This window comes from Cervus canadensis, chromosome 17 (genome assembly GCF_019320065.1).
Source record: "Cervus canadensis isolate Bull #8, Minnesota chromosome 17, ASM1932006v1, whole genome shotgun sequence".
Classification (NCBI taxonomy): Eukaryota; Metazoa; Chordata; class Mammalia; order Artiodactyla; family Cervidae; genus Cervus; species Cervus canadensis.
Window position 1 is genome coordinate 43523544 of NC_057402.1, and position 13540 is coordinate 43537083.

Genomic DNA, 13540 nt, shown 5'->3' on the forward strand with positions numbered 1-13540 from the left:
AACTAATAAAATTGAATGGAAAAAAGAAAGCTTAAAAAAATTAAAAAAAAAAAAAAGTTCTAGGTATTCTGAGAAACTTGAGCATTTCCGGCCATTCAATTAAATCATTTGCAAAAGCCTGAACGTCTAAACTTCCAAAGCCATTTAAAATTAGGCCCTGTGTATGCCTGGAAGTCAGGAAATAGAAGACAAAAGTCAAGGGGTCAAGACTATGTAAAAGGTGAACTCAGATCTCAAGGGAGGATTCTACCAGTATCCTCAGGGAGTGGGGCAGCGGCTCAGGTTATTTTCCTGAAACTGAAGACCTTGGAAACAGGCTGGGGCCAGGTCCGGAACATCTGGCCTTCTGTCTGTGGGGAGGGGATCCGCACCCCCAACGCCCTCGCCCCGGAGGTGTGTGTCGGGACCAGACTCGAGGGGTGTGAGCTGAAGAGAGGCCAAGAGGAGATGAAGCTCCTTCTCCTCTCTGTCAGAGGGGAGCATGGTGGGAAAACATGGGCTCCCAGGACCACATTCAAATTGGGGGGAGGGGGCAGGAGGGAGCTATTACCAGATGGACTCAATTTTCTACAAAAAAAATCAGGTGAGGTCGTTCCCCAAGCGTCAGTGGGGAGAGAGGAAAAGCAGAATGGAAAACAGAGAGGAGAGGGGCCGTTTTTGAAGTTTTTAGCCTTACAATGCATTGCATGGGGGTGGCCGAGATTAGGTAATTGGTGATTTGTTTTGTTTTTAAGCAGAAGTGATGGATCTGCAAAAGGGGAGCATTCAGGGCATTTGCTTATTGTCATTGATTTAAGCATTATGATTTAATTCCTGTTTTTTAAAATGGCTGCTCTTTGTAGTCAAAATCTTTCCAAGTTATGAACTTTAGGTAACTTTTTGGTGTAGCTAGAGGAGTACACATGTTTTATGGGTACAGCTTACTGTATTTTCGCCAGGGGAGCCCTCTCCTGTACTCTGCACCCAGCCTGAGAAATGGAACATTAGCAGCCCCCAGAATCCTCACTGGGACCCCTTCCAGTCCTGACTGCCCCTCCCATGGGTCAGCAGGTTCCTGATTTCTAACAGCTTAGTTCAGGTTTGCTTAAAACTAAATGAACTTAAAAGCCCATCCAATTATGACCTGCAGACTCTCAGGTGAGATCTTAAGTCACTCATTTACTTCTCAGATTTTGTAGGGGTGATAGAGTTCATTGGGTTCTTATTAGAAAAAAAAACAAACAGGTGTTTTTATTTTTGGAGTGCTAGGTCTTCCTTTGGAGAAGGCAATGGCACCCCACTCCAGTACTCTTGCCTGGAAAATCTCATGGACGGAGGAGCCTGGTAGGCTGCAGACCATGGGGTCGCTACGAGTCCGACACGACTGAGCGACTTCACTTTCACGCATTGGGTAGGCCAATGGGTAGACTTCCGAGGCCAGAGTTTGGCAGGTGGGTCAGTTACCTCTTACTGGGGCCGCTTCATCTCTCTGAGCTCAGTCTCATCATTGAATGAGGAACTGTACATGTGTCCCAGGCTTGCTGTCAGAGTGCACAACGCATGTCCCATACACACCGTGGCTTCGTTCCCTTTGCAAGCCCAGGGGCCTCTGATGGTCCGGGTCACAGAAAGTAGCTGCAGGCCACCAGTTGCATATTTCAGGGGCAAAGACACATTTTACTGTTTGGACAAAATCTGGCAAAATCAGGTTCAGAATCCCACACCCACTGGGACGAAGGTGATGGCAAACAATACCAGCCTCTGATGTTTACCAGCATAGTAGCTGCGCCACAGGAGAGAAAATGTTGCTCCCATGGTCAAGGGAAAGACAAACCTGGAACTCAGCCCGTCCAGGTCATTTAAACACAAAGAATCCTGTTTATGGTGCATTTCCACTGCTTATAGAATGAGCGTGTGTTAAATAAGAAAAGCTACATCCTGGGGTTTCTCTAAGACTCTTGAGGACTTGTCACTTACAGCCTTGCTACTCGAAGTGTGGTCCCTGGCCCAGCAACACTGGCATCACCTGGGGGCTTGTCAGAAATGAGGAATCTTAGCCCTTGGGGAAGACCCAGCGAATCAGAGCCCGCATTCTCCCTAGATACCCAGGGGATTTGTGTACACATTAAAGATTGAGTGAGTGAGTGAAAGTCACTCATTGTGTCCAACTCTTTGCGACCTCATGGACTGTAGCCCACCAGGCTCCTCTCTGTCCATGGAACTCTCCAGGCAAGAATACTGGAGTGGGTAGCCATTCCCTTCTCCAGGGGATCTTCCTGATCCAGTGATCAAACCCAGATCTCCTGCATTATAGGTGGGTTCTTTACTGTCTGAGCCACCAGGGAAACCCAAAGATTGAGAAGCACTGCGTTATAGAGCTGCAGAATCACATGTTTGACCATATTTTAAGTTCTGCTGTTTCGCTTTGAGGTCCCTTGCTACCCTCTATGGACAGTCATCGTAACAGCAACGAGCCAACTTTTAAATACACACCAGCACAGACACTGTGTAAACTTGTAGGATTACAAAATGCACATTCAGAACAAGTGGGAGATTGTTGGTACTGGCACACAGACAGAAATATAGATCAATGGAACAAAATAGAAAGCCCAGAGATAAATTCACGCACCTATGGACACCTTTTCTTTGACACAGGAGGCAAAAATATACAATGGAGAAAAGACAATCTCTTTAACAAGTGGTGCTGGGAAAACTGGTCAATCACGTGTAAAAGAATGAAACTAGGACACTTTCTAATACTGTACACAAAAATAAACTCAAAATGGATTAAAGATCTAAATGTAAGGCCAGAAACTATAAAAGTCACTCCTAGAGGAAAACATAGACAGAGCACTCTCTGACATAAACCACAGCAAGATCCTCTATGACTCACCTCCCAGTGTAAAGGAAATAAAAACAAAAATAAACAAATGAGATCGAATTAAACTTAAAAGGCTTTGCACAATGAAGGAAACTATAAGCAAGGTGAAAAGGCAGCCTTCAGAATGGGAGAAAATACTAGCAAACAAAAAAACTGGCAAAAAATTAATCTCCAAAATACACCAGCACCTCATGCATTCAATACCAGAAAAATGAACAACCCAATCAAAAAGTGGGCCAAAGAACTAAGCAGACTTTTCTCCAAAGAAGACATACAGATGGCTAATAAACACATGAAAAGATGCTCAACATCACTCATTATTAGAGAAATGCAAATCAAAACCACAATGAGGAATCATCTCATGCCAGTCAGAATGGCCACTATCAAAAAGTCTACAAACAATAAATACTGGAGAGGGTGTGGAGAAAAGGGAACCCTCTTACACTGTTGGTGGGAATGCAAACTGGTATGGCCAACTATGGAGAACAGTGTGGAGATTCCTTAAAAACTGGAAATAGAACTGCCATATGACCCAGCAATCCCACTGCTGGGCATACATGCTGAGGAAACCAGAATTGAAAGAGACATATGTACCCCAGTGTTCATCGCAGCACTGTTTACAATAGCTAGGACATGGAAGAAACCTAGCTGTCCATTGGCAGATGAATGGATAAGGAAGTTGTGGTACATATACACTATGGAATATTCAGTTCAGTTTAGTCGTTCAGTCGTGTCCTACTCTTTGTGACCCCATGAACTGCAGCATGCCAGGCTTCCCTGTCCATTACCAACTCTCGGAACTTGCTCAAACTCATGTCCATTGAGTCAGTGATGCCATCTAACCATCTCATTCTCTATCATCCCCTTCTCCTCCTGCCCTCAATCTTTCACAGCATCAGGGTCTTTTCCAAGGAGTCAGTTCTCATCAGATGGCCAAAGTATTTGGGAGAAGGCAAAGGTGGGATGATTTGAGAGAATAGCATTGAAACTTGTATATTATCACATGTAAAATAGATGACCAGAGCAAGTTCGATGCAGGAAGCAGGGCACTCTTACCTGGTGCTCTGGGACAACCCAGAGGGATGGGGTAAAGAGGGAGGTGGGAGGGCAGTTCAGGATGGGGGGATACATGTGCACCCGTGGCTGATTCATGTCAATGTATAACAAAAACCACCACAATATTATAAAGTAATTATCCTCCAATTAAAATAAATTTTAAAAAAAGAACAAATGGGAGATTTTTGAAATACCAAATGCTAAGCACCTTTTTGCAACATTTGTAAACGCACCAAATACTACATTTAAAGGAAACCACAATTTCTTCTCACAAAGGCAGTGGAAAGAGAATATGAAGTCAGTCTGAGGATTGACTTCTCCTCTGAAATAAGGGGGCTAATAGGAAAATGGGGGCTTTCCAGGTGGCTCAGATGGTAAAGAATCTCCCTGCAATGCAGGAAACCAGGGTTCTTTCCCTGGGTTTGGAAGATCCCCTGGAGAAGGAAATGGCAACCCACTCCAGTATTCTTGCCTAGAGAATTCCTTGGGCAGAGGAGACTGGTGGGCGACAGCCCATGGGGTCGCAAAGAGTCAGACATGACTGAACGACTAACACACACACACATAGGAAAATGGGTGGAAAACACTTTTTAGCAGCCCGACAAGCATTCTTTTCTTTAAAATCGAATGTCTGTTGGGGGTCTTTTTAGAACGATCCTATGATCTATAATTCCATAATTATTACCTCTAAGTCCTGAGAATCGATGTCTTAATGTCCTTCATTGCTTCATTTAGCACATATTATAAAAGGAATCTGACATTTTTCCCCTGGGGGAATGGGGACACACTTAGAGCATTAGTCCCAGTAGGTGCCTGGAGCAGACGCGCAGAGGAGACGTGCAAGCTTGGACTGCTGGGGTCCAGGGTCAGAGTCTCTGGCCAGGGAGGGTCACAGACTTCTCTGCAACTCCATGAGCAGTGACCAGAAGAGGAAGAAACCATGTGTAGTAACGATACTAATGAGGCTGTCTTGTGCACTTAACAAAGCTGTTCCCTGAGTCCTGTCACACCTGTGAGGTCACTGTTGTCAACCTCATGGTCCACGAAAGGACCTGGGGAACTTGCAGGTTCAAGGAAAAGGCCACAGACAGATAGGAGTTCTCTGTCCCCCACGGCAGCACTGCTATGGATCCCTGCCCAGATGGCCCATGGGAGAAGCCGGTTTCCTATGCTCCCTCCCTCCGCTGACCCTCCTGGTAGGATTCCTGGCTCTTAGTTCAGTCTCTGAGCGCAGAACTGCCGCCCACCAGGCCGTGGGAGTCAGTGCTGGCAGGACCCTTGTTCACATCAGCTTGGACGTGCAGCACGAACATGACCCCTCCCATCTCCTTGGCTTTCTAACTGCATCTGCCTGGACCACAGCTCCTCCCTGACTGCTTCACCTCAACACACAAGTGAAAGTGGTAGTCGCTCAGTCCTGTCTGACTCTTTGCAGAGCTATGGACTGAAGCCTGCCAGGCTCCTCTGTCCATGGGATTCTCCAGGCAAGAATACTGGAGTGGGTTGCCATTCCCTTCTCCAGGAGATCTTCCTGACCCAGGGCTCAAACCCAAGTCTCCTGCATTGCAGGCAAATTCTTTCCTGTCTGAGCCACCAGGGAAGCCTCAACCACAACTTCTTACTAAATAGAATACATTGCTTTGAGTCTTCATAGTCACGTATTCACTAAATGAATATGTTTATGGAGGGGCTCTAGGCCTCCACATTGTCTTCTGGTATTGGGAGCATGGCAGGAAATAGAGTAGAATACTCTTAGCCTTCTGGGGCTGCTCCATACAACACAGTAGCCACTAGTCACGTGTGGCTATTTAAATCTTAATTCATTAAAGCTAAAGTAGAAATTGAGAGCCACTGTGGCCACTTTTTAAGTGACTGATAGCCACAGTTGGCTAGTGGTTCTCGGATTTGGACAGCACAGGTAGAGAACATTTCCATCATCATGGAAGGTTCTATTAGAACTTCTGTCCTACTGCCATAGAACTTAAAAAAAATGTTTTTTAATTTAAATAATTTTCTGTAAAATTAAGATTTATTTGGCTCATGGGATCTTTCATTGCAGTGTGTGGACTCTCTAGTTGTGGCACATGGGCTTATTAGTTGTTCTAGGCATGTGGGATCTTAGTTCCCCAAAGAGGGATTGAATCTGTGTCACCTGTATCGCAAAGGCAGATTCTTCATCACTGGACCACCAGGGAAGTCCCTGCTGTAGAGCTTTTATTCATTCTGGTGGTGGAGTTGGATAATACAAAATTAAAGATTAGATATTATTAAAGTATCAGGCATCTAGAATAAAGAGCTATGGAGGAAAAAATAAAGGGAGGAAAGGGAGATAGAGAGTAATGGAATTGGGATGCTGGGGGCTGCTTAGTAACCACTGGCTCTGCTGACTACTTCCTTTCTTGAAATTCCTCCTTTGATACCATGACCACCATCCTCTATTTATTATTCTGCTTCCTCTCTGGATAATGTCTTAGTGACAGAGCAGCCCTTCTTGAGAGTCTTACACAATAAGAACTGCAAGGCAACGCTTGATTAGCCAAAGTCCCAGAAGTGACCCAGAATCTCAAGGTTTCCAAACTCCAGCAACATTTTTTGCACTCAGCACCATTCAGATGAGCTGTTGTGACAAGACTAGAGGTGCTAGTATGCTCTTAAAAAACTGAAATATAAGTAAACGACCTACAACTAACCACCATCTGATAAAAGTTCCTAAATGTCCATCTCGCCCACTTTTCAGAAGCACCACAAGGGGGCAGCAGTGGTTTACAAAAGCCACCAGGGCACCTCTCACTAATTGCTCATCTCTGGCATTTATTTCAAAATAAAGCTTGTGGGGTGACATGTGAAAATGAAAACTGCACTATGCAGTTAACAAAGACTAATTAGAATTTCACCATGACCTAGAATGCAAACTGAACGTTTTTAGAGTGTAGAATAATGGAGTCATGTATTGTGTATAACCATGAGATGGATTAATTCACCAGTTAATTACATTTACTGTCACTGTTTGTTGATTGTAGCCCTTCATCCAATCCTCATTTTGAAGCACACAAGAATACTTCAGTGTTTTTCCTCTCCATTTTAAAATGGAAAGATTTCTCTGGCCTTTTCTTGAACTGATCAATTGATTCTCCATCAGCTTCGTGTAAAACAAAAAGTGAAGAAAATCTATACGTTTGTTCCCAGTTGTGGTCTTGCAAGTTCAAGGCAAATTGCCACGGTGAACATCTGGGATTCATCATATCTGCTCTGTTACCTCATTGATGGGCACATGTCTTTTCCACATGTGCACAGTGAAAGACCTACGGAGTTACAAGGAAAACAAAATCATAGCATGCTCTCAACTTGCTGCTGCAAGCAGGTATGTGGAGATATTAAACTGGGAGAAGGAATGCTTCTGGGTCAAGTTTATCTAAATACTTGGCATATTGTACAAATGCCATTTCATGGGCCAGAGTGCCACCCTTTCATGCACGAGTAACCCACAGTGCCTCCCCAAAACAGAGTCTGGGTGAAAGATGAAAAAAAAAAAGAGAGTAAAGTTGGAAATTGAGAGGCCATGGTTAAACTAACACTTTAGGATTATTCAAGACTGATGTGTTTGAACTCAGCTCTCCAAAGACAGCCAAGAACTGCAGTCTCAAGCTTATATCATGCCTCAGGATTCATGTCATGGAATTCAAGACAAATGGTAGACATAGATCTATGTCTCTTTGACACTCCCTCACTTTTTATAATATTGTTCTCTAATGACCATGGGCAGTGGGAGCAATTATAACTATGCTCCATAAATGGCAATTTACATTTAGAACTGTTCAAGTCTTTGATGCACTAATTTCACATCTGGGGATCCGTTCTAAGGAACTATTTCTAAATACAGAAAGAAGTTCTAATATGGAAAAAGACCTTTCATGTAGCATTATTTAAGTGATGAAAAATTTGGGGTAAAATCCTTTAAATTAGTAGTAATAGGAAACGATCAAATATAATTTGACACGTCTACATAATTGGTTATTAAGTTGTCATGAGAATAATGTGTGTGAAGACTAGACTGTAGAAATGCTCACATAATTAAGGGAATAAAGAAGAAAATAAAGTAGTATGCATAGTCATGATCCTGCTGTGTTTAAATTTTGCATAGAAAAAGGCTGTGAAAGGAAAACATGCCTAAATATTAAGAGCAGTTGCTTCAGTGGTGATTCCCAAGGTAAAATTTCCTTCTTTTTTTAAAGATATTTTTTATGTGAACTAATATTAAAGTCTTTACTGAATTAGTTATAATATTGTTTCTGTTTTATGTTTTGGTCTTTTGGCCACAAGGCATGTAGGATCTCAACTCCCCAACTAGGGATCAAATCCACATCCCCTGCACTGCGAGGTGAAATCTTAACCACTGGACTACTAGGGAAGTTCCCTTCCTTTTCACTTTTTGATAGCTTCAAATTGTAGGTGTTACTGTGTCACGGAAAATCTATACTTGTGAAAACTTTTATTTTGAATTTAAAATAATTTCATTATTCTCTTATCTTAGAATTTCTGTTTAAGTTGTCTTCTTCTCTCCATCTTTCCTCCCTTACTTAAAAATCAACATCCTGCATCCCAGTCTCAAACTGGTTCATTTTCTATTTCAGACAAAGGAAAGTGGACCCACTCTGGTCTCTGGTGGAAGCTTCTCAGCTGGCTGGGGCTAAAGCGTGAGCTGGTTTAAGTTGACGGAGGTGACAAGATGACCCTAGTCCAGGTGCCCTGACTACTGCTCATTCTAGTCATGCTGTGGCTTCCCTAAATGTTTAATTATTGATGCTGAGAGAGAATATAAAGTCAAATATTTTATAGAACAATGGTAACCACTAGTGGGTAAAAATTGAGTATATAACTTCCAAAAATAAAGAAGGAAAAGCAAAGAAAACCTTTGAAACAAATAGATACTAGTTTTAAAAGGAGCTATTTTTTTTTTTAAGTTATTTATGTGGCTGTGCCAAGTCTTAGTTGTGGCATGTGGAATCTAGTTCTCTGACCAGAGACTGAACCTGGGCTCTCTGCATTGGGAGTGCAGAGTCCTAGCCACTGGGCCACTAGAGAAGTCCCAAGGGAGCTATTTGAAGGGAGGTAGGGACAGATAACATGCATGATGGGATAATATTTGGAGAAGTTAATCAATAAGCTTCCTTTCCTGTCAATCCCCCGCCCAAGGCTCTTCTGCTCCTGCCCACATAGACAGATGTGTCGCTCATGACCGGGCCAGGCGTGAGGACTGCCTAATTGACAAGCTGGCCTGATCACAAGACAAGAGAGATGTGAATGTGCATTGTCCTCTGTGGACCAGGGAAGGGAAAGGAGAAGAGGGAGCCAAGTACTATAAAGAAAGAAACACAGGAGAACACCCAAACCTCTGGCAAAACATGGGCCATCTGTCCAGAGTGCCATGACAGCATCTCTCTTGTCATGGACCTTGAAGATCATCAAGAGCCCAAAGATCCTTCAAATTAGGGTGATGCTTGTTTGTGCCTCAAGACTCTCCCATTGGTTTCATTCTATGCAGACAACTCTGTCAAATAGCCCCAGACATCTGTATTCTCTTCTCTCAGCAGACTGAGGAGCTATGGGCCTTTGGGCCCTGAAGGGTTGATGGTGATGTAAAAGGCAAACCTTGAATTGGCCAACATGACTCCAGTTAGTGGGACTTTGAAATCTCCCTCTGAGCTAGGAACTTCAGTAGAACACATGCTTCCGCTACCCATGAACTTAAAAACTGTACCCTAGAAACTGAGAATACCCAGTATTTCTAACCTCTGTGGTACATTTATAAAATGTCACATAATAGACTATGTTGAAAGAAAAGAACTTAAAGACATGTTTGACAATAGTACTACAAGTCTCAAATTTCATATACCATGAATAAGAAAAATCAAACCACCTAGAAAAGGTTTTTAAAAATTGTCCTGAATAAAATTTGGATCAAAGTGTAATTTCCTCTTTGTAACTGCAATTACAATTTTATTTAGAACACAAACAGAAGAGCTATATTATATGATGAAAACAAAGTGTGAAACCAAAGCCATATCAAGGAGGAAAATTCATAGCTTTACATATGCTGACTATAAAACCAGAAAGTATAACAAATAAATAAAACACATTCAACTGAAGGAATCCCCAGATAAACATTAGTGGGCATTCGTGTTTTGTTTGTAGGCAATTGTTTTTGGCTGCTTAGCTTCTGAAGCTTCTTTTCCTATCAGGGGAATCCACCATGATGTTGGTCTTGGACATGGAGAGCTGGGGCAGAACATCTAGGCTTGGTTGATCAGATGCTGCTCCCTGGAACTAGAACTCTGAACCTGGAATGAGTGCCTAAAAGAAACAGAAGCAGCTTAGTGGTCATTCTGGTAGCCACAGCCTGAACATGTGGTGCAACCAGCACATCCCAACAAGCTGGGGATCTGACCACTCAGATTCCTAGTTTCTGCTCATCCCCCGACCTGGTTCCCTACAACCCCTGAACACCTGGGCTGCATGCTATCCTTCTCCAGTGTATTTTTCTTCCCGTCTAGAGTCATTTTCTACTGTGAATAACTTCAATCCCCTGAACAAAACAGAAGGAAAGAATGTATAATAAAGACATAAATTAATGAGAGGAAAAAAAAACTATAGCAATGATGAAAAAACTCAAGAACTCTTTTAAACAACCAATAAAACTGGCAAACTTCTGAGACTTATCACAGAAAAAAATTAAGAAAAGTCACAAATGCTTGTATGAAGGAAAAATGTATATGAATGATTCTGAAGTTAAGAAATGATGAGACTATGATGACAGTTCTACACTTGATAAAATTAAGAGATCAGTTACCAAAATTAACTGAACTGGAGTGTGCTATCAACCAAGGGGAAAAGGCTAAAAAGTTTTATTAATAAAAAATTCAAACCCCTCCTCCCCTTCCTAAAGGGCGCAGAGTCAGACTGACTTAAGGAGAAATTCCTTCAAACCTGTTCTGTTTACACGACTCCTGGACACAGAGAAAGAAGGCAGGTGAGCCTCTTCCAGGTGGCCCTGGGCCCTAGTTGCCCTTGTCCTGGTAGCAGTTCCCCTGCTGCTGAGTGGAGGTCAGCCTGTCGTATGAACAGGTTGTCTTGCTATACTCTTTGGACCTAGCTGCTACAACCCTCACACCTAGTTATCTGTCTGTGGCTGCTGTCAGCTGTATGTAGGTCATTCGAGCACTTGCACAAGTCATGCTAATTAACCCTCTGGATGGCTGCCTTTATCTCCTTCACTAGGTTCCTTCATTACCTCTCCTATCTGAGGAAGAATGCTCCCATTCCCACCCTTCAAAGGGAAAGTGAGGGAACTTAGGCACAGGGAGATTTAGATACTAGTCCATGATTCTCACTAGGATGACCTCAGGAATAAGAGAGTTGGGAGCTAATGTCAAAGAAGAGGCTGTGTGACTTTTATCCTGGAGAAATGCAGATATCAGGAGCGGATGCCAGGGAACAGGTGTAAACCGGGGCTCTGAGAGTCTCTTGGACTGCAAGGAGATCAAATCAGTCCATCCTAAAGGAAATCAGTCCTGAATATTCATTGGAAGGACTCATGCTGAAGCTGAAACGCCAATACCACCTGGCCACCTGATGTGAAGAACTGACTCTTTGGAAAAGACCCTGATGCTGGGAAAGATTGAAGGCAGGAGGAGAAGGGGATGACAGAGGATCAGATGGTTGGATGGCATCACTGACTTGATGGACATGAGTTTGAGCAAGCTCCGGGAGTTGGTGAAGGACAGGGAAGCCTGGTGTGCTGGGGTCACAAAGAGTTGGACACGACTGAACAACTGAACTGAACTTGGGTCATCCCAGATGGGATCTGTTGAAGGTGTAGAAAGAGGAGCTTCTTTCTTTTAGGTGGAGACTGGAGGAGGAATATGCTTGTTTCTTTCAGTGTTAGGTGCTGCTAAAAGTGGTTTCTAGGTCTTGGGGGCCCTAGGGAATCTTTGGGGGTTTCCCTGGTGGCTCAGATGGTAAAGAATCTGCCTGCAATGGGGGAGACCTGGTTTCTATCCCTGGGTTGAGAAGATCCCCTGGAGGAGGGCATGACAACCCACTCCAGTATTCTTGCCTGAAGAGTTCCCATGGACAGAGGAGCCTGGTGGGCTACAGTCCATGGGGTCACCATGAGTCAGACATGACTGAGTGACTAACTCAGGGGCCTTTGGAGGCCAGCTTCCAGCTCAGATGGCTGGCCTGTTGGGCACAGGTCTGACTCGAAGGTCAGTGGGATGCTTCAGATCCCTGGCTAGGCCTCCATGTACATGGGTGCCCTGTAGCTGACACAGTTGGTAAGAATTACTGAGGGAGCTGGTCTCCTGGGGTGAGTTCCCCTGGATACAGAGAGCTTCCTTTAAGGCTCCTTGGAGACAGCTGCTCTTAACATAGTTGACAGTGGGCTAAGCACTGTATTTAATAAATTACCTGGTAACCCTTGGGCTCCTAGAAGGCTGGATTGCACCCAGAGCATCCAGTGGGTTGAGAAGAAACAGACGTGCTGCCCACAGACCAATTCCTCCTATTCTGTGTCCTGTTACCTTTCTTTCCCCTTAAGCGTATTACTGTTCCTGGGGTTTAAAGGGAAGAATGCTGCAGTGCTTTGCCATTCCCTTCTCCAGTGGACCGTTTGGATGGCAAGGAGATCAAACCAGTCAATCCTAAAGGAAATCAGTCCTGAATATTCATTGGAAGGACTGATGCTGAAGCTGACGCTCCAGTACTTTGGCCGCCTGATAGGAAGAGTCGACTCATTAGGAAAGACCCTGATACTGGGAAAGATTGAAGGCAAGAGGAGAAGGGGACGACAGAGGACGAGTTGGTTGGATGGCATCACCGACTCAATGGACATGAATTTGAGCAGGCTCCAGGAGATGGTGGACAGGGAAGCCTGGTGTGCTGCAGCCGGACACAACTGAGAGACTGAACAACAAGGCGTATTACGGGGCTCCTGCATTGCAGATTCTTTACCATCTGAGCCACCAGGGAAGCCTGTATTATGGGGGGTGTGTTCCTTTTTAAAAACAGAAACCTACCAAAAATGCCCCTGAGAGCTGCGATATTGCCCAAAGCATAGAGAGTTGATTCCTCCGTCCCATCCAGGGCAGTCCTACGGCCAGAGGCATCCGGTCCCACGCCCTGCAAACAGCCCTGTATGGCTCTGCTCTCCGGACCCGGGGACATCCCCATGCCGCCCAGCTTCGCAGGCCCATTTTCGCAGCAGCTCCAGTCCTCCCGGGTCTCCACGCAACAATGAAGCGTGGGCGGCCCCAGCGGCTTCATTTGCATATCTCCGCGGCTTGGCCAATGGGCTGCGCTGGGGCTTTGGAACGCAGTGTTGCCATCGGCGTGCGCGCGTGTGTGCGCGTGTGACAGCGGCTGTGGCCGTGGCCGTGGCCGTGGGAGGCCGGCCCGGCGGAGCCCAGCCGCACGGGGACCGGCCCCGGCGCCCGCTCCCCCTGCGCATCGCGGCCGAGTAACCCGGCCGAGTCCAGGGACCAGCAGCCCCGGCCGCCGCGCCGTCGCGATGTCTGTGGCGGGGCTGAAAAAGCAGTTCCACAAAGCCAGCCAGGTAGGGACGCACGG

The 13540-nt window shown here is 44.8% G+C and overlaps 1 protein-coding gene across 6 annotated transcripts in view; it reads left to right on the top strand.

The window, feature by feature from the left end:
• Window positions 1-13104: 13104 nt before the first annotated feature.
• SH3GL3 (SH3 domain containing GRB2 like 3, endophilin A3) overlaps window positions 13105-13540 on the top strand; it is a 103339-nt gene continuing 102903 nt past the window's right edge. For 5 of the 6 annotated variants that reach the window (XM_043489729.1, XM_043489730.1, XM_043489728.1 and 2 more), the window contains exon 1: window positions 13105-13526. In XM_043489729.1, coding sequence (XP_043345664.1) covers window positions 13482-13526 — 45 coding nt within the window. In that variant the 5' untranslated portion in view covers window positions 13105-13481. The remainder of the gene's footprint in view (window positions 13527-13540) is intronic. The other variant, XM_043489731.1, reaches the window with a different exon arrangement.